This window comes from Seriola aureovittata, chromosome 21 (genome assembly GCF_021018895.1).
Source record: "Seriola aureovittata isolate HTS-2021-v1 ecotype China chromosome 21, ASM2101889v1, whole genome shotgun sequence".
Classification (NCBI taxonomy): domain Eukaryota; kingdom Metazoa; phylum Chordata; class Actinopteri; order Carangiformes; family Carangidae; genus Seriola; species Seriola aureovittata.
The window spans coordinates 10,177,874-10,205,601 of NC_079384.1; the positions used below are offsets into that span (position 1 = coordinate 10,177,874).

The window sequence follows — 27,728 nt, forward strand, 5'->3', positions numbered from 1 at the left end:
AGAAACTCAGGTTGTTTACATAGGGCTGATAACATTGGCTGATGTGTATTTATGTCCTAGCTTCTATTTTAGGAAGCCAGCATAGTGACATCAACAACTTAATTGATGCATCTGCGTAATCAGCTGGCATACCTGGTATTCATTAGCTGATGTTTGCCAACAACCTAAAGTTAAACTCAAATACTGAAACATCGAGGATAACTCTGTCCTTTTTTTTGTGCAATGCTACATTTGATCTATTTTAGACCAATTTATCAAGTTTTGGTTCTCCTCCTGCGGTTATTAAAAAAAGGGTTGAGCTTGTTGTGCCCATAATGAGGATGAGATGAGGATTCAAATATTCAAATGCCATTTGCTTTGAGGCTCTGTTTACACTGTGCAGTGTGGGTCGGAGATGTGAGTTGACAAGCGTGGCGAGCACGAAGAGAAATGTAGTAAAGACAGAGCTCCTAGAGCTCTGAGATGTGTCCACCGTCTGATGATTTAGAGCCTTGGCGACCAAAGACAGCCTGCGGCAATATTCTGGCAATGTCAGAATATTTCAGGGCCCAATTTATGAGTCGCATCTACAAACCAACCAATCACCAGCACAACACGAAATGACAAGTTTAGAGGAAGATCACACGACGGTTCAGGTGTTTTAGAAAGAACCATCATGTTGAGGAAAGAGAGAAACTTTCTTTAAAGATGTCGTTTGAAGCAAATGAAATCTTGCAACATGTCAGATGTTCTGAATCTTATGTGTAAATACAACATATTTCAGGGACTTACTTCTCTCCGTCGCGAGGCCCAGCAGGTCTGTTTGATCTTCCACACCACTGCAGCCACCAGGAGCAGCGACAGAAAGCAACTGGAATGAAAGAGAGGAAACAACATCAAGCACGGCGACTTTAACTAGTAACAGTCAGCAACAGCAGTGCACACACATATCTTTTTTATTTTTTACTGTATTTTCTTGATATATTAAAATAATAGTCGACCTAAATATTCAAAGTTTCCTTTCTAACTTAAAAAAAAAAAAAAGACAAAACAGGGGAGATGATGTTGATGATGATGACGATGATGAAGAAGAGGTAGCACATTCATTTCTCAGCAGACTGAATATTTTGGCCGATTACTTCAATTAATAACCCAACAGTAAAATCGTTAGTCAAGGGAAATTCAGCAAGGCCCGAGCGCTACTGGGATAGAAAAATATGACTGATTGAGAGCTCCCACTTCATTATCCTGGTGATGGATGAGAATGTAAGGATTATTATGTGCGACATTCAGAGACATTCTGTAATTTTTAAGAGCTTGTCAGAGCAACACGTGGAACTTGAAAATGGCCGATGTTCCGTCTGTCTGCTGGATGGTATCTATGTTTAGGATATCCATCATATGTTGAGCTAGTTTTTGCTAGTTTTGCTTTGTATGCATTGTTAGTAAGACAAAATAAAAGATTAATAATTATTATAATTTTAAATAGAAAAACTCAATTTAAAGAAGGAAACTATAAATAATCTAATTATCCTCTCCTCCCTGTATTAGAAGGGAACATGACTCTGTTCCGGATGTGCAGGAACAGAGTCTTGGATCTGTCTTGGATCTGAAACACAAACTGTAATATGACCAATGAGCTCTTGTCTTTTGGGACATGCCACGTTCTAAAATGGGCAGTCCGGTCCAATAAGTGCATTTCACCAGAGACACATGACTAGCTCTGATTTCATGGGCCCATTTGTTTGATCTTTTAAACTTGAGCAGGCTCTCAGTTTGCCTGCCACACCTGGTAGATCCATTGGCCAGGATCTTTGAAGAACGTGATAATGCCTCTGAGGAATGTGATAACACTTAGAAGATAAAGCTTCTCGTATGTGATTGAAGCGAAATGGAAGTGACAAGGGGGGAAAAAAAAACAAACAAACAAAAAAAAAAACATAAGAAGGAAAGTGGGATTAAAACATTGAGGGCTGGGACCTTCCTGTGCTTCAAACAACAATTTACCTCAGTGGTGCAGAAGCAGGGAAACCCTTTTTTTTTCCTGAATGTGATTTTTCATGGAAGATGTTTGGCTTTCATTGTGTGTATTTTGGACAGTAAAAGGGCTTAAATCCCTCTGTTAATAAAAGAAGTTCTGCATGTAGCGAAGGACAAAATAAAAAATGTACAAAAAGATACTCTCAAGTTTACAGATATGAGATTTGTAGAAAGGGTGTAAACTTTACGACAACCAAACAGGGCACTGTCACTTTAAGAAGAAAGTCATGAGGAAAACATGACAGATGAAGCTACCACATATTTTTAATTAATTTCCTGAGTTTACTGATCTCAGACAAGTCCCACTGTTCTTTCCAAGCTCCTACATTATTATTATTGTGCATTTTCAATAACAGACAGCCGAATGTGTCCTTCTGTGATAATGTGTAGCACATGAGAAAATCATCAGAAAGGAAACTGAACTCAACACAGCTTTTTTTTCTTTTTAATTACATGCTTATTTTTGTGATCAGAAGGCTATATATATATACACATATACATATATATATATACACATATATATATACACATATACATATATATATATATATATATATATATATATACACACATATATATATATACATATATATATGTATACACACACATATATATATATATGACTGGAATGTGACTGAATATGTGACTAGAATGAAGCTGATTTTGTTCATTAGTATAAATGAGACCCTGGGGTTAGGGTGTGCAAGTATAGCATAGTTTCCAATTAGAGAGTTTCTACAGCATCTAATCAGAACGCATGAAACAATCATAATCTAACTAGATTGCAATTAAATATTGTTTTTGAAGTCACTAAGATGAAGAAGCAACATGGAGATGAGGAGAAACACTTGGTGTCTGAAAAGCTTGTGGGGAAAAAAGGTGAACTGATATTCTAACAAGCTCAAAAGAGAAAACAGAGCCTGTTTCCAGTCATGCCGTCATTTCTTCATTCACCCTCCCTCTCTCCCTCTCTCTTTCTCTCATACAAGGAGGTCTAGAGACCCTGTGGGGTGATTTGACATTTTGTCATCAGGCTGATTATGTTTCCTGCAGGTTCATCCCTCCTCAAACCTCCCACAAACACGCAGATGTGCACGCGTGCGCACACACACACACTGCACACAGGGCCAGGGTTTATGGGTCGGTGGGAACTGGACAACAAGGATGCAGACAAAAGACATAACATTTGTATAACCTGCATGACAATGGAAAAAAACAAAAGAACCAAGCAAAAAAATACAACGCATACTAATGGTAACAGATGGACAAAATTAGGCAGGCAAAAAGAAAAAGATATGAGGTGTGTTACGGAAAGATAGGATTCATTTCCTTTGGATTTAGCAAGTATTAAATCAAATATACTAAAGGGAGCAGTGTCTTGCGAATATCATTCAAACAATTTGAGAGAAAAACAAAAACTTTGTCTTGTGTTCTGTCCTGTGCCCGTGTTGTGACCCTGTACAAAATGGTTTCCTGTGCAACAGATACAAGCAGCTGTCTCACACATTTTAGATAAAATAAGCTCCATCCTTCTCCCCAATCCTTCCAAGAATTCCTGAATTTGGCTATTCAACTGTAATTTGATCAGATGGAGGTAAACGATAACCAATTGTGTGACAGCTTCTCGGGAGAGTTATTGTGGACTGGGCAATGATGGGCAGGTGCCTTGGGCAAAGACTATCTTCAATTCCCTCCCTGACACCTACACAGATAATATGTTAGTCCATCAGCTACTCTGGGCAGCACACCTTGAAATGAGATGAACCCACACAGATACACAGATACACACAGCACCATGGCTTATGTCAGAGTTAGGTATGAAAATTATTGTCTCTGCCACAGACTGATTAAAAACAACTCACAGAGAGGGAAACAAGAAAAAAAAAATGGCTCACTGCTGGTTTGTTCAGTTTGGTTTTCCTTAAACGTTAACTCTTTTAGAATTGTATATAAACACTGCTGCTTCAAACGGTGCTATTAATGCAAAAAGCCTTATTCATTATTCACTTTACAGCTGGTTGCATGAATAGCACTTTGGGTTATGGCACTGTAGCGATTATTATGATGCTAAATTGTTAATTTCTCATTTATTTTGTTATTTCTTTTTAATGTGAGAGTAAGGACTTATTTAAATATAATACTTTATGTATGTTTTCATATTGTATAATATTTAGAAATAAGTCCCAACCTGCAGCCCAAGACACTGTGCTATGGACCAGAGATGCTTACAACAGCGCAGCAGGCATGACTACACAACCTACAGCTTTGTGAGACAGCTCCTTTCAGAGGGTTGGCGACCTTTTGAAGGTTTTCAAGTATAGCCAATATCCAACTTAAGGCAGAAATTTTGCAATTATACTCACATCCTCTTAATTTCCTCAGACTGAGACAACTCAAGTGACTCATTTTAAACATTTCAATGAGAAAAGATTTCCATCACTGCTCTCAGGATGAAAAAAAAATCATTAAGAGCCCTCATATCTTGATCGCCCACGCCTTCTCTTTAGATGGTATTTGCAAAGCAATGTGCACCTATTTAAACGGTTACTGGCAGTTCATTTGCCACTTGAAAATAAAAAAAAAAGAAAAGGAAATCACTGCCTGTAAGACACAAGAAGCATTTACATGTACTCTGGTTAGCAGAACTGGTCCAACAGGCTCAAGTAAGTAACTCAATAAGCCCCGAGAGACCCGAGTGGAGACTGAAGAGGTGCTGGCTCAAAGTCGGGATAATACTTCTTGACTGCTGAACACTTATTCGTTTGTTTGAGCTGTCCTAAGTGTGTATATCTCAGTTGTATAAATATTTTTCACTGACTTACCTGAAAAATGTCACAAAGAATTGGACAAGGTCCATGATGCTGTTGTGTTGGGAGAAGGCAATCTGTTTGAGAGAAAGAGGAGAATGACTTACAGTCAGATTTAAATGTAACAAAACACAGCATGATATGAACAAGTGAGGCTTTTACAGCATAAAATAATAAATCCGGTATTAACAATCATTTAATTTCAAGGAGGAAAACGCTCAGCTGGGTGAACTTTCACTTCGTTCTGACTGAGCTCTGTGACACTGTGACAGGGTTAACATGATACGCTGTCGACGGGTCAAGTCTACATTAAGAGCAAAGTGGACCTGCTAAAAGGTCACCGACAAGATTCTCCGGAGGATCTTCCATTAGAGCTTCTGCCGGTGAAAAAAAGAAAAACGGTTTGAAGGCAGTGAAACAGGAAAGGGAAAACCGTGGCAGAAAGCTTTCTGTTCGTAAACAATAGAAAACCAACACAGAATGGCTTTTGAAAACCTTTGGAAAACAATATGATCTGGAATTATGAGTTGACCCAAGGGTATCTTTCTTATTCTAAAGCTGAGACAGTATTTTCTATATAAACCTGAAGCCAGAGATAAAAAAAAAAAAAAAAAAAAACTGATTCCTTTAGATTTTGAATAAATTATTTTCTATAGCCCCTGTTGCAAATATAAAAACAATAGCTAAAATCAAAAATTCATTTATCAAAGTTTTTTTTTTTAAATCAAACTACACACTTCCATTGAGCTTCAATGGGAAGGGACCACAGGTGAACTTGTTGTTGAGGTGAGCAACATACAGAGTATCTCTTACGTGTACAGCTGATGTACAGTGTGTGAGTCTGTATGTGTCAGACTATATGTCTAAAATGCAACAGGGCATGTTTTACCTTCATTAAACGAGGGATTACACACACTCCCCGTAGCTAAATCATATCCGATAGGCCACATCATAGTGACACGTCATTATCTACTGTAGATGCTTTGAAGGCAATTCAGCCCTGAAAGCATTTAGACACACAAACACGACGTCATCCGCGGCGGTATCGAGTCTCCTCTGGTTGATATCACGTAGGGTTGGATAATAGGGCACAAACTGTGCTTCTGGAGGTGGATTATTTGCATCATTCTTTGTTGCTTTGAATGCTGATGAGGCGCAGATTTAAATGGTGGAGATTCAGCCTATCACAGGGCAGAATCATTCATCACACATCATTCAGGAATACATAAGAGGAATACCTTCCTGCTTATGTATTCCTGAATGATGTGTCATTGACAAGCTACACAGAATATTGATTTAACATGACATGACAGTGCATGTTTAAGGTTATGCAGTCTCCATTGGACTGATCTTTATTGATAACTCCATCGCCTTCACAAACTTCTGCCACCATTGACTTTCTTGAGCAGAGACTGAGAATCACTGATCTGAAATGAAATGCTCGCTGACATGGCTAACATGACTCAAAAGCACATAGTGCACAGATGTTTTGCTGCCTTTTAAATATGTGGAACCGTTCTATTTAGTGCTGACACTCCTGCTGTTCACATAGGATGGGGTCAAAGAAATACGTTTGAGGTCAATTTAATTTCAATTTGTCGATATCATCCGATCAATGGCTTCATTTGAGAATGTTCCTCTATTACGACTTTTATTACATTGAGTTTCTTGGATAACGATGATGATGTCACACTGCTCCTTACTATCTTTATCCACATTTACAGGCTTTGTGTTTGTACATTAAACAAAGAGGCTCGTGCATTCTCAAATTCTGCTTTATCTCATCCATGTCTATGCTCTCTCCCCTGCATCATGCAGGCAAGCAAGGAAACAGAGAGCTGATCCTGTTACAGAGGCTGTTTGCTTTAACGGCTCAGGGCAGTCCATAATAAATAAGTGACTGCTGGCCAGCAAACTTAATAGAAAACTATTACCGGGCCACCTCCACAGATGGACTGACCCCTAAGACATTATTACCCCACAGTGGTCGACTCATCTACCATGTGAAAGGGAGGAACAGAACAAATATGAAGATCAATATATGGGAGTGGGCCAATTAGCAAAAAGGGGATTGTGTGCTATTGTTAGAAATGACAAATGTATCTATCACATTTCTTAGTCAAAGCTTTTGCTTCCCGCTTAAACGTACAGTTTTACAAATAGGACTGTTGCAGACTGAATGCACAGGGAGCACCGGCGGAACATGCATATGTCAATAATACAAATCAACGCCGTTTGTTTTTAAGAACTAAAACTGCAGGAATATGGTGTGAATTAAAGTGAGTAAGTGCATTACTTTGGACAAATGTTTCATGAAATATCAAATATCTAGAACACTTAGTGTAACCATTATTTCAGATTTAATCTACCTTACATTACCAGACAGAGAGACTGATTGGATTCAAATGTAGTCTGGAGCATATCCAAAAGAATTTGTCAAAGTTAAAGAGCTAAAATTCACATCCTAAATGTTCCAGACATTCATCATCATTTAACTTTTGAATGAATAGAAAAAAAAACTAAAGTGAAGTTTACGTAGTTGCAGCCAGTTATAGTTATCAGTCAACATTGGAGAGAGAATGAGTACAGATCAAATTTGCTTTGTGAAACTCACAGGTCAAATAGACCTGCCTACATCTGAAAGAGTCGCGGCCTGCTGTTCTCCCTTAACCTCTATGTTTCCATTACTATTAAATCACTGCACATAACTCCTAGTCTGTCATTTTGTACCAGTCTGTCAAATTAGTGCTATGTGGCCTCTAGTCCCATTTGATTTCACTTCCTGCAAGACTAAACCGTGGGATTTTTTGACATCAGCTTAATTGTTGTTTTCCGGCAAACCTAAAAAACTAACCATTTTACCAGTCATTTATTTTTCATAGTATTATATTACCGCCCTGTCCACCACATCAAAGCTTCCACCTCCTCTATTCAGAGGAAGGTCTAGAAAAGGTTAAAGAGTGCCCACTTAAAAACAGGTGTGCACCTATGCACGCTAACCATGAGCCATTAAACCTGTAATTAGAATAAAGTGCACTTGAAATCACCCTGAGCAACAGCGGAGCTCTGCATCCGCAAAGAAGGCTGCTGCTGCTCTCTATGAATGTAGGACTGGGACCTATTGTTCATAAATGGGATCTTTTTAGATGACTGCACACATACTGTACATGTAGGGAGAAATCTGGAAAAACATTACACTTGAGAGGGAAAGGATTAGATCGCTGTGTTATCTGCTTCATGTGAGTCGGATAACACAGTCACAAGCACAGTCCTTACCTGGATCTTGATGGGCCATGAGAAGTTACTGACGTAGACATAAAAGGTAATGTTAGGGTTGCTTCTGAAGGTGAACTTCTCGCAGGAGAAACTGTCTCTGTATTCCTTGATGTTAGTTTTGGACACGATGGGCACCTCCTCTCCCGAGATGGTTCCAGCTGTTGGGGCACAGAGTTCATGTTCAGCACACTGCTATTTGCTGCTCACTGAGCTCACCTACATACAGAGATGACGCAGGAGCGGCTGCAACACATTATTATGAATCCATTAATGGGTTTATCAAGCCATTTAGGACAACAGAAAAGCTCTCATGACCAATTATTATTATGTCTGAAGTGCATTATATCTTTTTGGTTGACCTAAACCAGAGTGGAGCTTTATTGTGTAATTATACATGGCGTCCATATTTTATTGTTAAATGGACACAGACGTGGGAGAAAATCACAGCTTAAAAGAGGAACTGAAATGCTGCTTTTCAAAGGTCATGGCTAAGTCATTCTAGCACATATTCATCATTTGAATTCATATGACCACTATCAGCTAATGCATTTAGTATATTTGACACCTAGAATTTAGCATTTTATGACCTCGGGGCAGATGCAGACTGCATAAGGGCAACAAATCTCTGCAAAGATCAACTGTTTATTATAGTGCTTGTTTGGGTCCATTTATGTTCAGTATTTATTTAATTTCTTGGTGAATACTGCGACGGCCCAGAACTGACAGTTAGTTAAAAAGTGCAATACCCGTTATATGTGATGACAAGATTTCAAGAGAGGATGATGGAATTTTCTCTCAATAAAATTCAATACAGTCAAATTTAAGAGCAAACTTTAGAGAGCGTCGTTGTTAATATACAATTCATAATAACCCATCCTGAAATAAAAACGAGTGCAATTCCAAGCAAAGCCCATTAAAGAAGAAAAGTCTATTTTCCATCTCTCTTAATGTTTCAAGTCATTTCTTTTTCTTCCTCATGTCAGTGGGTCCTCAACATTGACATTCCAACCCACAACTCTGAAACAAAAGAACTGAAAATGACAGCTTGAGTGTGGCTACGTGAGCACGTTTATCTTAATTGAAATCACCCCCCGCCCCACACCCTCACCCCCTTCCCCCCACCCAAAGGCGTTTCACGCTCTTGTCGATTGTGCAGAGGCTCCCGCTCCTTCTGAGACACAATATCTTTTGCGGGCACAGGGGACCCGGCTTCAAATATTAATGACGGTGCACCGAAAAGGTTAAGGTGGCGACGAGGAGCAGAGGAGGTTAACATGCTTTAGTGGTTGGAAAATGTCAGTGTTGTGGGGATGGAGAAAGTGGCAGATGACTTGAGAGGAAGGGAGGGCATGAGATAAACAGTGGCACCGGACAACTGCAGTGTCCTTGGGTGTCTTTCCTCAGGGGACCTATAATATCCACTCAACAGTGACACAGTACTCACTTCCCAGAGTGGGTGCATTATTGTTCCAGTTATATCTGTTATACCTACTGAGTAAATGATTACTTTAATAACAAACAAAAAAGATTTTAAATTACAAACAAAATTTCTAAAACTTGGACGAAAGTAGGAAGTATGTGATTAAATTTGCCATTTTGCCATTGAGATGACAATAAATATATCTAATTATCTTGAGTCTGTGTTTGACCTGCCTGCAGAAATCGCCCTGTGTGGATGAAAATGACTTCTTAATGATGCTTGGGCTAAATGGGGTGCATGTCATTTTGTGTGGGAGTGGCAAATTGTGCCGTGGGATGGCGGGTCTGAACATCCTCTGAGATTTTGAATATCTGCTTCGCTGACTGTCCAATGCCAAGAAGTACTGTGGGTATTTTTTGTGTAATTGTTCCACACATGATTTCACCCTGAACGAGATCCACAATTTTACAAATCTGAAACCTTCTGACTTGACTCTGACATTTCTACATTACATCTATTACAACTGTAAAATCAACTAAAAGTACCTGTTGATCCCACCGACCAGGTGATGTTGAGGTTGAAATTGTTGGATGCATTAATGGACATGTCCAAGTTCTTGTTTGCCTTTAGATGGGAAAAAAAACAAAAAACACCACAACATTAATGTAGTTAAAAATAAGTTAATAGTCTAACTTTGTAGCATCTTGACAGAAAATTGACCAGTCAGTGATCATTGACTTTAAATCTAAAAGAAAAGGGGGTGGGGTGGGGGAATTTATAGTGTCGCTGCCTCCATTACCAAACTGAGAGCTTTGATTTCTGAAATATTTACCTGCTCAGGTGAGGCCATAAAGTTGATGGCAGTGTAGTGATTGTCATCTTCCTGGATGAGACTGAAGGTGAACTGGTAGTCGATCAGGAGATTATCTATTTAAAAAAAAAAAAATCAGACGAGAAAGAAAAGTCTCTACATTCGACAATGTATCTTACATCACAAAGGGCAACAGCTTTCTGAGGAATACACACAATCTGAGCTGCCAGCTGTGGCTCGCACTGCTAGAGACAACTGTGGCAGTATAAAAACAAAGAGATGTATGCTATGTGATCAGAAGAAACTCCAAAGCAGTAATCAGACCGATGGAGACCAGTGAAATCGATTCAGCCTGCTGAAAAGATTCCCCTGCAGCCATTAATTAAGTATTTCATTATTAATTAAAAAGTAGACTGTCACAAGTGAATTCACTTTTTTCCCCAAATGATATGCAAAAGTTAGTAAGTATCTATATACAAATATATTAAGATTGAAATATATATTTGGGATTGTTTCTTCAAGTCATTTTGTTTTAAGTGTACAAAACTCTTGGAAGACAATAGAAGTGAGATCAAACAGTAGTGGATAACGTCACAATGAGTGCAGCATGTTAATCCATGGTCAGTGGCCTTTTAGGTAGTGTGACGACTGTCATGTTCACAAAAGTGCGTGACAGAGCTCAAGAGAAAGTCCCAGCAGTGTGCAGAGGTTAAAACGAGCTCCAGGCTTTTAGTTTCCTGTCTTTTTTCTCTCATTGAGCCTGGTGTCAGGCTATGGCATTTCAAAAAAAAAGGGACAAAACCTTGGCAGAGGCTCTGTTGTCAGTAGCAGAGTGTTGAAAGGCAGATAACAAATCACTAAGTACTGCAGCACCGTGAAGGACACCAGATCATGCAAATAAACACTCCAAGCACAAACACCAGCATGTACGGCGGAGACAGGAGTACAGGCACAAATGTGCGACCACTCGGCACTGGCTGTCAACTTCATGTAATTTTTTTTTCCCCCTTTTTTTCCCCCACGTTTCATAATGCAGCTTTTTGCATCATTCAACTTGCTAGGTTTTTCCTTTTACTTAAACTACCATTTAGTCAACTTTCCAATTGAATGAATGAGTAGGTGGGTGATTGAGTGAGTGAGCAGACAAGTGGAGAGTTTTTTACTCCTCCGTCTCCTTGATTAGCTCAATCACTCACTCCTTCTGATGCACTTGACATTTTCACGACAAGTCATTCTGTCACCGAACAAGCGCCCCTGGTGCCAAAGTGCTAAAATGCTCCATCTGCCCTGAGCGGAAGAGTGGAAGCGGAGAAGCGGAGAAGGAGAGAAAGAAAAGCAGAGAGAGAATAGCCAAGAATAATCAAGGCAGTGCGTGCGTGTGTGTGTGTGTGTGTGTGTGTGTGTGTGTGTGTGCATGTGTGTGCGCACACGCGAATATGAGCTGTCCAGTGGAGAATTACTCACAGTAACAGGTTCCTCTGAGTGGATTGCCAAGGTAACGGTTTTCTGAGTCACATCTGCAGTGAGGAAAACAGAGAGGAGAGAACAAGATGAAGACGAGTGCTAACAGATTGAGAGCAAGAATGCCTCTTATCAGGAGCAGAGGATGCCAAGTGCCAGCGCATTAGCTCCTGCTGTTGGCGCCTCATCAAGTCTCTTACTCCTGACAAAGAGGAAATAATCTGATAGTTTGTAAAAGTTAATTAGATTTCTTTTTTTTCTTTTTTTTTTTCAAGTTTTGTTTATCGAAGAAACACAGTGATGTGCAAAAAACTTTACGTACCACCTGATGGCAGAGCACAGGCAACTAAAAGTAATGTACTAAATTTAATCCCTTAAAGTCCTTAGAGCAAACTAAACAATTTATAAAGAAATATAATCCTAAATTGAGATGTGACAGCCAAATCAAGAATAATCACCAATCAAGTTGAATCCTTAGACTGTAAAAAAAAATGTTTTCAGGATTCAGGCTTGATAATCAGAGAACATGACTTGTTTACCTCTGACTGGAAAAGCGATTGTGCCAGATTAAGGACAACTCTGTCCTGGAGCGGAGTTCAAGTAAATAAGGAATATCTTAAAATCATTAACAAAAATTACACTGACAACTAAACATAAACCTAGGAAAACTGAAATAAAAAAAAAATAAATAAAAAAATGAATGTTCCAAAACAACTAAAGTTAAACAAAAATAAAAACTACTTCAACTACAAAAAGCACTGAATGAAAACTTGACAATTACAAGGTTCCATTGTTGTTTACAAATTTTAAAGCCAAATGGCAAATACAAAAAACAGACTCAGATTTCCATCCATGCTCAAAAAAAAGGTTTTGTATTTAAAAAAGTTATTTTAATAGTTGGATTAATACATCTCTAAAGTAACTCCCTGCGATTTGTTTTTCATGTGCACCTGTTAAACAGAGAGATATCAATGGGTTTCTTAGGTACTGTCAGGTCATGCAGTCTGCTCAAACCACCGCAGTTCAACAGCACACACAATTTTCACACATCAGTGATACTGTGGCATAACAGCCAAAATGGTCTGACTTTTAAATGAAGTGCTGCCAAACAAAATAATTTGTTAACATTGACTGTGTGTGCACGCATGAGTGTGTTTTATCAGGCTCATGGCTTTCCAAAGGCCTGTAATGAGGAGGAACATATGGCAGCATTCATTGGAGAGCGGTGCTCTTCATCTCCTTTTTAATGCATCTCTCAGCTCTGTCTCTCTGCCTTTTATGCATTTTAACTGTCTACAATTCACTTTGAACTGGTTGATCATCATTCTGCTGTACTTCACCTGATAAACAGGTGAACCAGTAAAATCACACATGTGCACTACAAGTGCAAAACCAAACAAAAAATCTGAACATTAGATTATGTTTCACTGCCATTTTATCTCAAAGACAAACAACTGAACTTGTTAGAAACTTGTCGAGGAGTCAGAGAGGACACTGGGCGAAGGAAGGAAACGGAGGAGACACGGACGCCACTGAGGAGGAGGTGGCAGCTAGTGATGTTACACTGGGGGATGGGGGGGGGGGGGGGGGTGACTGTGCTTCTAAAAATAATGCATCATTGGTTGTTTTTGCAGTAGCCTGGATTCATGAGACAGACGGGCTCACCAGTGAAGGTACTATAGAAAAACATGTCCGTCAGATGAGGGTGGCGGTAACACATCTGATGTGTTTCAACACTTTAAATATCACCAGAGGTGTAAAACCGTAACTTGAGTTTATAGTTAATATGTTACAATGAGTGGATTACAAATGTTTAATACTGCAGTTCTAATGGTTATATATTGTTTATATTGCCGTGTCAACAATAGCTGTTTTACTGGAGCTGCTCACTACTTCCAAATACATACACAGTAAATGCATGCTTTGACAATATTAACTAACCTGATCAAAAAGGATTTTGATGCTACATCTAAGCAAATCCTGAAGGACAAGCATCAATCTAACGGGTGGAGGACAATGAGCTGGGGAAGAGCCAGCTCCACTGCTCTCACTGTTAAGGTTAAACAGGGGGGAGGACAGGCTCTTTTACCACAGTACAAAGGAACGGAGGACAAACGCCGCCACGGGCTTTTGAACCTTATAGAACATCACTCCTGGGGTGTTTCAGCCGCCTGGCATTTACAGAAGTTAAAAACACACACGTACCCACACGCTCATCATGAAGTGTATAATGCAACTCCTTTAGCCTGTATCTTAATTTAATCTACACCTACATGCATGTGTGCACTCATCTGAACTCCAGGCAATACCCCTGCGCTGTATCTTAATTTGATCAACACTCAACTTGAGCCTTTGTCTCCGCTTGTGCACACACCGTGATTTAACAGGCAAAACACACACACACAAACGCACACAAACACACACACACACGAGGAGGAGAAATTTGCTATGAAACTATACAATGTCCTTCACACATATGAAGGCTGGAGCAGGCGCGCTCGCACATGCTCTCAGAGCTAACCCCCGTTACCCCGAGCACAAGAAAGAATTCTGAATAATGTATGTATACAAATGAGCACTATAATAAGAAATATTTCCCTCACTGCTCTTGTTTGACTCATCACTGTAACGCAGCGTGGACCTCATCAATTGTTTTGAAAAACAATTCTATTCTGCACTGATGCACCCTTCACTTCATTACCACGGCTATTATTCAGAGGTCCTAATGGCAGTGGTGCATGTGTGTGTGAAAGCCAACATGTGTGTACTTTTGTGTACAGTGCGTGAAGCAGACAGAGCGCCCTTGTGCAGAGGTCTTTGTTTAGGGGTTATTGCTGGGGATGGTGCAAATGAGTGGCTGACAGGGGCTGGGGGAGACACTGATTACATGTAATGAGATACCAGAAATTACATTACAAAAAGAGAACAGCAAACACCCCACCCTAAACTGTTAGTCAGTACATACACACAAATTAGATTACACTTGGAAAAAAGTGATTACTTGATTACTCCAACATGTTTGAATGTGAAAAGTATCTTGATTTTGAGTTTAAAGATACCACTAAAATAATGGTTGCTGATGAAGACAACACTAATCTAATTAGAGTGTGTAAATTAACAACATATTCTGATGGTTTATGTTGCTGGCTAAATCTTAAGATGATAATCAGTAATGCGTTGCCGGAAACTTCCCAAAGCTGGCTCCAGAGCTGTATCGGCAACAGCCCCCTCCCTTTAAATGGCTGATGATGATTGGCCCTGCTGGTGCCCCCGCTCTGGTTTTGTAGGGTGGAAAATGAGTCGTTTGAATCAACTGTTAGCCACCTGCTATCTGGGTGTTGCTCTGCTTTCTGCTTTCCATCTGGCAGCAGAAATTAATGTGACGTTTTGTCATCCGTCTCAAGTGTTGTTTACTTATTGTCAAAGTCAACGGGAAGTAGAGGTTTTTTTTTTTTTTTTTTTGAGGAGGTCTTATTCTGAGCAGTTTCACTCAATGAGTTTCATTGCATATTGTGAATGCTAAGTCCCGGCAGGTGATGCACTGTCTTTGTCTGTTCCAAAATGGTGGTTGTGCAGAAGTACCAAGTTTTTGTTCTGCTCCCTCCAATAAAAAAAACTGCTGCTAACACAGTGTGTAACAAGAATTTATTCTTTCTCTGATTAAAGTAAAAAAAAAAAAAACAGATACTGGGCAACATTATATGTAATTACAGAAAAATGTCACAGATTTTGTCAGTTTGTAATTTAATGTCAATATATTTTTTTTATATTTTTTTTTCACTAATGATTTACTTCTGCACACCAGCAAATGTAAACGCATGGTTTACATACAGAGCATGATGCCTCTAACATGATTATCCACATGCGAGCACATGTAATATGTGTATATTGTATCTCTGTGTTTTCCATGTGAGACCTGTGATGGCTTTGAGAACACATTTCCCCCTGGGACAATAAAAACCATTTATCTTGCCAACTTAACAATCTGAACAGTGTTGGCAAATCATACTGTTATTTTTCACATTTACTTGTTACTTTATTCTATTACCTGCCCTTCATGACTTGCTCTGTCCCTTATTAAAATCAATTTTCAAAAGCTGTGAAGTTGGGTTTTTACAAAAACACTATTTAAAAAGTGATTATAAAAAAACAGGAAGTAGAGAACCACAACTATGTTTGAGATTAAAACCGGAAAATCAAATGTAGGTTTTTGACGACTAGTAGCGCTATAGAGTAATGTTTTTATGAGTGTCCCTGTTTCGTTTTGCATGGGCATGAAAGCGCACATACGTGCAAGCGCGTATGTAGGCGATTTAGACTCCTGACAGTTTAACGCTTTTCCACTCATTGACAGTTGGTGGGGATAACGTAGAAACAAAGACAAGGAAGAAAAACACTGTTAGCTACTAAACATTGATGCAAACAATCCACAATTTAAAATCTTTTAAATAGCTTTGAGGTTATCCTGACCATTGTAAGTTATTTTTGCTATTGCAGAGATATTTTTGCAATGATATTTCGACTGAATCGGTATGATTTGATTAAAATCGGACAATAAAATTTTAAATTATATTTTGTTAAAAGGCTGCAAATGTGTGACTGTGAAATGTGAACCTGAGCAAGAGATGACAAAACCTGAGCACACAGTGTTCGAGATATTCTGAGGATATGTGATTTTAGAGACAAAGAGAAGGAGGCAAAACCATGTCGTGGTGTGTGGGGGTGTACTGTATTTGCACTCATGGTTGCCAGTGACCCCTCCACACCTCTTCCTGCATTAGGGGTATTAAAAACACCAGTGTCCATTCTGCTTACAACTGGGAAAGCAGGGAGCTAAGTGGAGATTGGTCCTCCTACACGGAGAGAATCCACAGAGTCAGCAGGAAATCATCCTGGAGGTGGAGTTTCTGGCCTGTAATGTCAACTGATAGTTTCTCTTTTTCATCATTACAACATCCAAGTCTCCACAGGAGAAGGAACAGAGTGGCTATCGCTGGTAAGAAATCTATGTTCATAACCACATTGTGGAAATCATAAATCACTTGGTGTCATTTTAATTGATTTGAAAATGTACTTCAACTGTTTTGTTTTCTGTATGTGAAACAACATCGAAACACGACAAGCTACTTCTGTTTTCTCGTGTTTGTAGGTGTGGTTGTGTGTGTGTGTGTGTGTATGTGTGTGTGAGAGAGCATATGGTCGAGTACTCACAGCTGGCACTGGTCTCCTTTGATTCCCTTGGTTGTGCAGAAGCATTTGCCAGTTAACACCTGGCACACACTTGCATGACCATTACACTTACAGGCTGGACGATGTAGAGAAACACAGATGGAGTAGAAGATGGGGGAGGGATGCAGAGCATGTGAGAGAGAGAGAACAGAGGGACAGAGACATCACTGATTAGCATTACACATAGCTAAATTTCGTTAGGTTTGGGTACAAGCACATGATCAGTCTAAAACTGTGCATTAAGGGTGTCCGGAGGGCAAAAACACACCTCACCATCTTTGCCACAACAGTTGTTTCTCCCTCACTTTCTCCCCAAGCCAGCCTACTCAGTTTGCTGCACTTTAAAGCACTGACAAGCTTTATTACAGTTCCTTCTCCTTCCCCGTTCTTAGAACATTTCCCAAAATGGTATATATGAATATTTCAGGTAACAGGACTGCTTTTAAATGTGCATCTTAGCACTCTCTCCTGCACGTCTTGTTATTGACAGCCGGTGCTACAGGGATTCAATTTACTACATGTAAGTTACACCAGATAGATTTTGTTAAAACGCCCAAACTAACCGGGATTATGATACGAATCCCCTCGGAAATATTTGCGTGTTCTTAAGGAAGAAAATGAGTTTGAGTCATTTCATCCCTGCGCTGAGAAGAACATTCCCCTCACCTGTGTAGTTTCACTTTACACGTTATGGCTATAGCTTAACGTGTGTGTTTGAGGGTTGAGTGTGTGTGTGTGTGTGTGTGTGTGTGTGTGTGTGTGTGTGTGTGTCTCGCATGTCTGACAATTCAATACCCTACGTGTAACTTCCCAGGAATGCTATTCATGTCTAATAAGGCAGGAGTGTGGGTAAATCTCTTGACAACAAAGCTGGATTACCATTCTCCAGTCAATCTGCGATTAATTTCATAGAAAGACAGTTATCAAATACACAGTCATTTTATATTGGTCTTAATGTCCATCCTTATGCTGAACTGACTCCCCTTCTCCACATTATATTCAGGGAGTATTATGTGCTTTTTTGCTTTGAAAACAGGGATGCTGTATAAATTATGGGTTGCAGTCACTCGAGAAAAATTTACACTGCATTGAGCTGGAGATGTGGATAAAAAAAAAAAAAATCTACTTCATCTGCCATTCAAAAACTCAGTCAAATTATTTTTATATTCAAAGATGAAAAACCTGAATACCACACCCTGAAAATCTGTCGATGTTTCCTCACCCAGCTGTGTGTACATTCCTGCTCGTGTGTATATCACTTACTCCAAAAATCAAGATGCATGACGTGTACATGTTTCTTTTATTGACAAAGCTGTGCCTTATGGGTGAAAAACACAGTAACACGAGAGGTGAGTATTTGACCTTGAGCTTCACCTGCAGTTCCCACAGTGTGCCACATCCGCCGCTACACTCACTCCAGTGTCAGGAAAACACAGTTAACCTTGATATTTCACTGCCATTGACTCGTGCAACCAAAAAAAAAAAAAGAACCAGCGGAGATGAGACATCTATTTTACCTTTGGTTATTGAGTCATATTTTCATTAATCAAACAAGACTGGTTTTAATCAATACACAATAGCGCCCTCTGTTGGTTATGATGCTGTATTGGTGTAGGTTTATCATGCAACACACTAATTACAATTCAATAAGTAGAGGATTTTCTTCTAAAAAGCTTAATTATCATTTACTCTCAGCAGGTCTAGTGCAAAATAAAGGAAAATAAAGGGGGTAATTTGAGTTGGTATTTGTTTAAACTTGTTAATCCTCTTGTTAATTTGAATGAAATGTATACAGATGATTGGGGAAATGGGTTAAAGAGGTTTGGGGTTGAAATACATCCTTTGACTGCTTCACCAAAAACAACAGCAAGTAAACCCATTAAGTCTAATGCGTTTGGAATGAGTAATTTCTGTCGCGATGCGGCACTCACCCTGGCATTTGCCGCCATTGGTCGGGTCCCCATGGTAACCAGGCATGCAGGTCTGGCAGTGAGGGCCAGTGGTGAGGTTACGGCACTGCTCGCACACACTGCCGTTCACACACGTGCTGTGGCCATTACACTGGCACGCTGTGGGAGAAACAGAGAGGGGTTCAACTGCAGGGTCAGAGTCAGTTTTCCTGCTTTAACTTTCTGCAACTGCCTCTAGATAGAATAGATATTTAGCAAATAAATGAATATTAGATTTCAGATCTTGACACACTGAGCAAATCAGGGCTACTATAGGTGCTATATCCTTATTGTGGGTTATACTGGGGGGCAACACAAGGTAGACCTAACATGGGTTTTGTTTTTTGTTTTTTTTTGATGATTTGGGACCAGATGGGTGAATTTCTGCTAACATCAGTCACAATCTTCATTTGTCTTCCAGTCACGTCGACACCCGTTTCACAGAGTGATTTCTGAATATTTTGTGTCTAAGTCGCACAATCATTTTGATCATCCTCCCTGTAGCTAATAAACAGAAAAAGATTTGACAACAGCCCAACCCAACTTACAGCTAGGGTTGTTGTTATTGCTCTCCAGGAAACCAACAGATCCATTAGAGCTGTCCATAGCTTGTGTCTGCGACGTCATATTGTAATTAATTATTATCTAATCAGACTGGCCTTTCAAAATATTTTAATGGCTTCAACTTTTAATGAACCTACATCTACGTGTCCTCTTGAAATTACAAATTGGAAAAGGATATAAAAATAAGAAGTGTTAACTTTATATAAGACTGAATCATGAGTTAGCCTTGTTTATGTCCATTTTATCATTGAGCCTTCAGACATTGCTATAGTTAATTCCAGCGTTGACGTTAGATACAATGCTCCATCTCTACCACTGAAATCTGCACAACAGCAGGGCAATGACTATAACTTTGTGCTGTGAAAATGCCCTCCTGCCTCGTTTACTGCCTTTTGCGCCTTGAACAATTTATTGTCTGTGAAGCTATGCATCAACATGACATCCCAGATCTTAGGATGGGAAATGTCCTCTTGTAAACACATTTCTTAGGAAATAGAAAATAATGTTTTGTAAAGAAGAAAAAGAAACAACAAATAGAAACTAAATCAATGACACTGAGCTTCATGCCTAAAGACTTAAACCAACATGAGGTAAAATATCAGCAAACCCTTTAAATATGACTTCTAGACTGAATTACATGAATCTTCCAAAATGAAATATTGCTCTAGGTTTTTACACATTATTGATACCACTGAGAGCACTGAGCACATTCTCAAATTACAACTAGCTGTGGGTATATCATCATCTTGCATGATGTGGTTGCATGGATGGGTGCTTGATGAAAGTATTAAATGGCATACTAGCATATGGTTGCATAGAGTCAGCAGGGAGGGATTGGTTGCATTGGGAAACTGTAACAGGAATCCTTGATAAGAACATCTTTTTAAACTTAAGACATTACAGTCAATGGACAATAACAACTTCTCACATAGATACACTTATGACACACGAGCTGTCATTTCAGTAAGAGGGACAGGAAGTGGATCCCTTACCAGGGCAGTGAATGAAGGCCCACTCATAGCCCTTGTCTTTGGGACAGCTGCCGGGCTCCAGGCTCATGTCCTGGGACTGGCCCTGCTGGCCCTGCTTCGCCGCTCTCTTCATGGGCCCCCGGTACGAACCCTCCATGCACAGTCCCTTCCCCGTGCTGCTGGGATCCCCACACCAGCCACACTCTGGTTGCTCCAAGCACTGGGAACATGTCTGCATGCCGGAACAGTTCTGGGCTAAAGGGACAGAAGAGAGAGAGAAGTTTTGTGTTTTAAGCAATTGCTGCTGCCCTTGTTGGCTCCGTTCCAAAATGATGTAACATCCTAAGAGTCAAACTCTGTGCTTGCTATTTTATTTTAATTTCAGCATTTACTTACAAGTCACCTTGAAACCGACAGCAGCGGACAAAATTAAGCAGCTATAACAGCAAAGGTGCAATGTTGCAGCAAATAAATAAATAAATAAATAAATAAAAACTTTCACAATCATGCTTTCAGGATTTTATTTTGTATGATTTCAGCCTTTTTAACACACGATTTGAGCCGTTTCTTAGCCTCTACAGGACCTGCAGATTAAGAAGAATTAATGCTCCTTGTATTGAGACACAAACTAGTTATCCAGTGAGCTGCCAGGACCACAGATTTGAGATTTTAGAGCGGATAAGAAACAAGTGTAGAGCATTAAACACTTGATGGAGAATGGAAGAAGCCATGGAATTAGACAGAAAATGTGTCAGCAAACCGGAGCCAGTGAAAAGTTTGTGATTTGGGCAAAGTTCGATGAAAGGCTTAAATGTGATGTGCGAAGTGGCACCTTGATCTAAACTCAAACCCAAGGGAGTGATAGTGTTTTGTCAGCTTGGGGATGAACTTTTAGGCCACTAAATTGCTTGACAAGTTTCAGCATTGCCACTTGGCTGCCAGACAGACACTTTAGGGGAGAAAATGTCACTACTATTTTAAGGAGACAAACATTGAGTGCTTTTACCTCAGTTTATGTCAAAAAAAATCTCCAGCTATTCTGCTAATGGATGCGAAACCATGACAACGCAAGAGCAATCAGTACAAAGTAAGGCCATTTAAGTTTGTTTTGACGACAGGACGTAAGTGGCACATTTCTCGGGAACATACCACTCTGAGAAAGGAGCTCGCTGGATCAAGACTTTTGTCTTGCCACAACACAAAAGCATGTTGAAACACAAAATCTGCCACAGAAACAAAAACCCACATCTTCCACATTGGATTTTGACAGATTAATTGATAAGTGTGAACACGGACATCTCAATCTGATGCTGTAACACGAATTGGACTGTGATTATGACTGGGTCTGTACAGCTGAATAAGTCTGCTTTCGTCCGGTGTTAACAGCTTTCACCAGCCGAGCAAATAGAACCTGTATTCCTGAGCACAGGTTGCCCATGACAGTACTGACAAGTCTGAATTTATTTAAGGAAGCTTCCAAGGCCATTTTAACATCTAAATGAGTTTAAAGAAAATCCGTTTTTTCTGTGTCTCGTCATGTCTCAATGCACCCAGCAACCAACAGATCAACAGGTATCCCTGCCACCATGTGGACTGGCAGACACATATGCAAAGAATATAATCTTCAAACGCAGCTTCAATAGTAACTCTATCCGAACTGATCTCAACTTTTTTTTTTTTCTTTTTTTTTTTTTTTAAATCCTCATATTGTTTCTTGAGTATTACTGTTTTTGTCAAGCCAGGCCAGCCTCTTAAAATATGATGAAATCTAATTTTTTAAGACCAAACACACAGCTTGTGAATATTGTGATGGAGAGGCGGTATGATTACTTTGCAGTACATACTAATGGCTTCATTTGCAATAAAAAAACACCATAAAAGCAACTAATCAACCATTAACAAGGGGCTGCCCTAATTTTAACAGCTGTCTGTAGGCTAGGGCTGTGAACTAATGATTAGTTTTCAAAATCAGTTAAACTGATGATTATTTTTCTCAATGTATCAATTAATCACTTTTTTGTATAAATTGTCAGAAAATTTTGAAAAATGGCCAAACTAAATTCCCACAGCCGAAGGCAACATATTCAAATTGCTAATTTTTCTCCACCAAGAGTCCAAAAAGCCAGAGATAAATTTACCGTTGTGTAGTGTATGGCACGAAAGGAAGTAAATCCAAACATTTGAAAAACTGGAAACTGCATATGTTTGGCATGCAGGGAACACAGGCCAGTTTTAATATAAAAGATTAAATCAAGGACCAAAGAAAATGCTCTGAGAAAAAAGGGTAAAGTCAACTTGAACATGCATGTTTAAAATTCTGTCTGAACTAAATGCAGCTTGGTCTGGTTTGGGTGTTTGATCTGGTAAGATATGGCTACACAGACGCTGAAGAGGTCTTTTGGATTATTAATTACATGAGAGATAGAAATTATTAGATGAAAGTAATAAATAAAGAGTTATTTCCCACCGGAAATCAGCAAACTACTACCAACTATTAGCAACTCTCAAGTTACAACCTCAGATCTGCAAAATCAGACTACTGAGAGCAACAAATAGAACATAGTCTGCCCTTTCAAGGTGTCCCTGCAGACAGTGATGCTAAAGAGTATTTTATCCAAAGTCTGTGGTTTTAAGTGCATTTATGCAGTGCACTCAGCTTAAAGCACACAACACTATGCGCTGATGAGGAGGGATGGACTGAAGTAGGTGAGATAATTCAAGACAAAAGTGGTGATTGAAACTTTAAGAGTGAACGTGAAGGAGCAAAGTCAAACAGAACAAACAGAAAGGGAAGACAGACAGAATTTATAGGACAACCTTCTGTGTCCTTCATGCCGCAAAAGGGACAAAATTCCTCGAGACAAATATCCACACAGTACTGAAAAGCTTCTGTGTTACCTCGCACCGGCCAACACAAAAGAATTTCCAAGTGTACCCTTGGGCTCCCTAAATTTGTTACTCACTAAACTGATCAGAGATGTTTTTACGATCTGACACAACTGCGGGTATAATTCATACATCACGCAGCAACAACAGCATCGACCTGAACAGCTGCACTGACCTTCAGATAAAGGAGCTCTCTGATCAACTTACCAATGTGCAAAGAAAAATACTGTTAACGGTTTCACCTCTGTGCGTGCCCGTGTTCACTTTCGGACGTGATCATCAACAGAAAAACAACGGAAGCAGTTGTGTTTTGTTCGTGTTTAGCAATAACAAAGGCATTAGCAATTGAGGTAGGATAGATAATTTCTTCCACATTGATGGTTCTGAGTTCTTTATCAGATATTTCAGACTAAAACATGTTTGAAACGTACCATTTTTTTTTTTTAGCAATTAACGTGCATTACAGTTGACCAACAATAGTAATAAAGACCTTGCAAAGCTGTCACCATTGTGCAACTTCCCCCCCCCCCCCCCCCAAAAAAAAAAAAAAAAAGTTACGCCATACAGCTATGGGACTGCTTCAACTAAATACAGCCCCGTCCTCCTCTTTAATGAGACAGCCGAGGGCAGCTAGCCACCTGGAGCAAGAGGACATCTAGAGTCACAACAATGCCATAAACTGCAGCAAGTCACAGCTTACGAGATTGTCATGACTGAGAACAGCTAATGTAACCAGCTATCATGTGCATTACTTTTTGACTAAACGAAACCTTTTTGTGCAAACTGTAATAAGGGCAGAGGGCAGCAAAAAGAATTTTAAGTGGGATTGCATAATAGTGAGTATTTCATTTATAGTATATTTAAATCTATCTATCTTTATAAATACTAATGTTATGAACTTTGTTATGTTATGAAGAATCTGTTCATCTAATAGAAGTCAAATTTATTCTAAAGGTAGTACATTTCACATTTAAGATTGCTTCCTGCTCTGAGTTTATTTCTGAGATTCATTTAAGGAAGGCTTTGGTCTATACCATTAATAACTTATAAACTAAATGTGCACGATGGAAGAAAAACAGTCATCGTATACATTGGTATTCACAATAGAACTGCACTATGGGTAATAAATTATGCAGCACAAAAGGCCCCGTCAAGGAGTTGCACTGCCACAGCACCTTCAGGGTTCAAGTGGACTTTAAACAAACAGGAGGTTCTGTTCAAACATTCATTTTTACATTACTGTATGTGCAGCCACTCCCATTACACTCTGCTCTCAGACACAGAGTGTTTGTGGCCATCTCTGAAACTGTGTCTTGATGCATGACTGTTTTTGAATGACTTAAAGCCAGCTAATGGTAAAGAGTCCAGCTGCATCCCGGTCAGCAGGGAAATTTAACAGTTGGGTCGACTATATGCGAGAGTAATTGGCCATTACAAACCAAAAGCAGCTTCCAAAGCCAATCACAGGAAACTAATACCATTTTCCCTCCGACACAAACACCTTCCACTTTAAGCCGTTTTTCTCCCTTAACCTTCTTTCTCCCTTTGATGAATATTGACTGCTTACAGAAGCCAATTTGGGAAAGCTTAGTGCCAGCCACCTTAATGTCAGGCTATAGACTTCAAAAGAAGCCTCATCTAGATTAAGCTCAGTAAAAGACACTTACCCACACAATCTCCAGTCTGCCACTCCAAACACTGGCCATAGGGAAAAGAGATGACATAGGCAGTGGAGTCAACACAGCGCTGTGCACTGCCGCACCACATACACTCCATGGCCTGGCTGGTACAGTTAGCACAGTTGGTGTGCAGCGAGCAAGGCTTCTTACAGGATGGACGAGTACTCTGATTGGGGTTTCCTGTACAGGAAATGACAGAGCAGGAGGAAATGATAGGAAAATATTATGATTTTTTTTTTTTTTGGTATGATTTTAAAATCTTCCCAAACAGATGACACTGATGTAGCATATGCAGGACGGTGTCTCTCACCGGTAGCTTTTTCGCAGATGAGGCCGTGGGCAGTGGCAGTGCATGGATTGGCTCTCAGGCCTGACACCTGGGGCTCCTCCAGGTAGGCACAGAAACCAGAGTCACTGGGCTCGCCGGGCAGCCAGCGCAGGCTGCTGTTGGTAAAGGGGGACATGTCCTCCCATCCCCAGTATGACACGTTGATTTTCCTCAGGCCCACCCAGGGAGACAGACGCTGTGGAGACACGGCCAAAGGCTAAACACACAAAGGCCTGAAAAAGCCACTGGGTATTCAAATGGAAGATAAAAATTATGCCTCCCTTTTTGCTCCATCATGCTATTTAAGAAATGAATAGTCACTGCATTTATACCTGGGAACCAAGGATGCCATTAAAAGTCTACTGAAAATAATTTCACAGATATGATTACTTATTTGCCTTCAGGATTCAACTTTTAATGTAATGGGAAAATGATGGGAAATGGCACGTCAAGGTTCTTTTTGGAGCAAACAAGCTGGTTTCAACCTAGCAGACTGACAACAAATGATATCCTTATGAATAACAGCAGGCATGACCAAACGAAAATCATCAGTCGACTCAATAATTTCCTGTCACTACAAGGTGGATAAGTAGTTGTGGCGAGATGAGAGGGTGACTGTGTAGCCAAAAGTGCATTTAATCATTTCCATTAAAGATGAAGAGGCTTGTGTTACGATGCCATTAGGACTATTTATATTTTTTCTATAAACAAAATCATAATTTATGGGTTCTATTTATAAACTGTTCTCAATTATACTACTGGGCATCTGGACATCTCTTGGTGAAGCGTATCACAGCCTGGGTCTAAAAAATTTGGAGCTCAGACACTCTTGAGCTGGTCGAATGCCACAAACTGACACGCGCATGTTGAATTTGTATCACAGATTTATGTGCTGATGTATTTGCGCTTTTTAATTGTGGAATAGAAAAGTTAAAATATGGACGGGAAATTGGAAGTTAGATTCCACAAGCAAACCAGAGTCAGCAGTGAGTGTCTTAGATACTCGAAGTGCTTATGATTATTTAAACACACAGTAAATTGTTTGGCTGCGGTTTGTTATATAAAGCAGACAGAAGAAACTGTGACGAACACAATGTTACTGTGGGTAAAACAATTCCAAGCAAAACAAAACTAAGTGAGGCGCAATTATCACAGTCTGATTCATCAGGTGCAGAATCTCAGAAACAAGAATGCATGAAAGTCTGGCGTTTGCCGTCTACTTGTAATTGCGTCATAGTTAAAAACAAACCACATAGTTTGTGGCACTGCCAGTTGACAACAAGTTGATGAAAAACTGTTGAAAGGGAAAAATTACATGAGGTAAAAGGAGGGCTGCAATCAGACAAAACAGAGCACAACACAAGAACAAAACCTATCAGGAGAAAATCACCTCAAAATTCATAAGTCTGAGTTACTGACAGACTCGACTGGCAGACAACCCTTCTCTGTCCTCTGCTGTCGGACACACAACAAGTTGTGAGCGGCAGAAACCTCAATCATAACACTTCTGAGGATAAATCAGATTCCAGCAGTTTTGTTACATGTATTTATTTATTTGTTTACCTTTTCTTGTTGCTGGAGCTTCTTGAGCTCCTCGAGCACAAAGTCCACTTGTTTGGAGGTGGTGAGCGAGGCTATGTTTCCATTGAGGTTCTTGCAGTAGTGTTGGGCATTGTCATAACTCTCACGACTGGAGTTGATCCTCAGGCAGGCCTCCCCCACCTGGCTCCAACCCTCACTGCACTGTTGGGCTGGAGGAAAGACGCAGAATGACGACAAGGTGACGCCACTGGGCCGAGATGAAATGTTATTGAAAAACACAGGTCTACTTTGACTACTTTGAAGGGACTTGCTGGAAAAAATTAGATCAGATTGCAAACCACAGGGGATGAAAGATTTAGTGGGTTCCTCTGTATGTATATATATATGTGTGTGTGTGTGTGTGTGTGTGTGTGTGTGTGTGTGTGTGTGTGTGTGGATGGATGTCAAAGACTTAGCAGGAGTGTAATCTGCCCTTATTTGCCTTAGAGAGATGAAGCGATGGATTTTTGAGCCAAATTTCCTGTTACTTAGTTGTCATAAAAATATGGTGGATGCTCATTTAGATGTATGCATTGTATGTGTGTGAATCGTGCAGCGACTCCCTTTCAGGCAACAGGGACACACACGCACAGATCTGATTTGCAGCTCCCACTGCTGCAACAAGCCCTTCGGCGACAAGGCTTCATGAACTGCAAATTATGGATAAACTGACAGCACCATTTCTTCAGATTCAGCCAGAGTCAACATTTGGGTGGGGGTGGTGGGAGGGGGATGAGAGGTAAACTA

General features: G+C 39.9%; 1 protein-coding gene across 1 annotated transcript in view; it reads right to left on the minus strand.

The window, feature by feature from the left end:
* Positions 1-27,728, minus strand: part of atrnl1b (attractin-like 1b) — a 60,061-nt gene that overhangs the window by 18,018 nt on the left and 14,315 nt on the right. The window contains exons 15-26 of the mRNA XM_056366143.1: positions 26,964-27,151; positions 25,383-25,596; positions 25,061-25,252; positions 20,529-20,762; positions 18,955-19,092; positions 17,006-17,099; positions 11,798-11,850; positions 10,355-10,449; positions 10,068-10,146; positions 8,103-8,260; positions 4,842-4,903; positions 772-850 (exon numbers count right to left, since the gene is read on the minus strand). Coding sequence (XP_056222118.1) covers positions 772-850; positions 4,842-4,903; positions 8,103-8,260; positions 10,068-10,146; positions 10,355-10,449; positions 11,798-11,850; positions 17,006-17,099; positions 18,955-19,092; positions 20,529-20,762; positions 25,061-25,252; positions 25,383-25,596; positions 26,964-27,151 — 1,586 coding nt within the window. The remainder of the gene's footprint in view (positions 1-771; positions 851-4,841; positions 4,904-8,102; positions 8,261-10,067; positions 10,147-10,354; positions 10,450-11,797; positions 11,851-17,005; positions 17,100-18,954; positions 19,093-20,528; positions 20,763-25,060; positions 25,253-25,382; positions 25,597-26,963; positions 27,152-27,728) is intronic.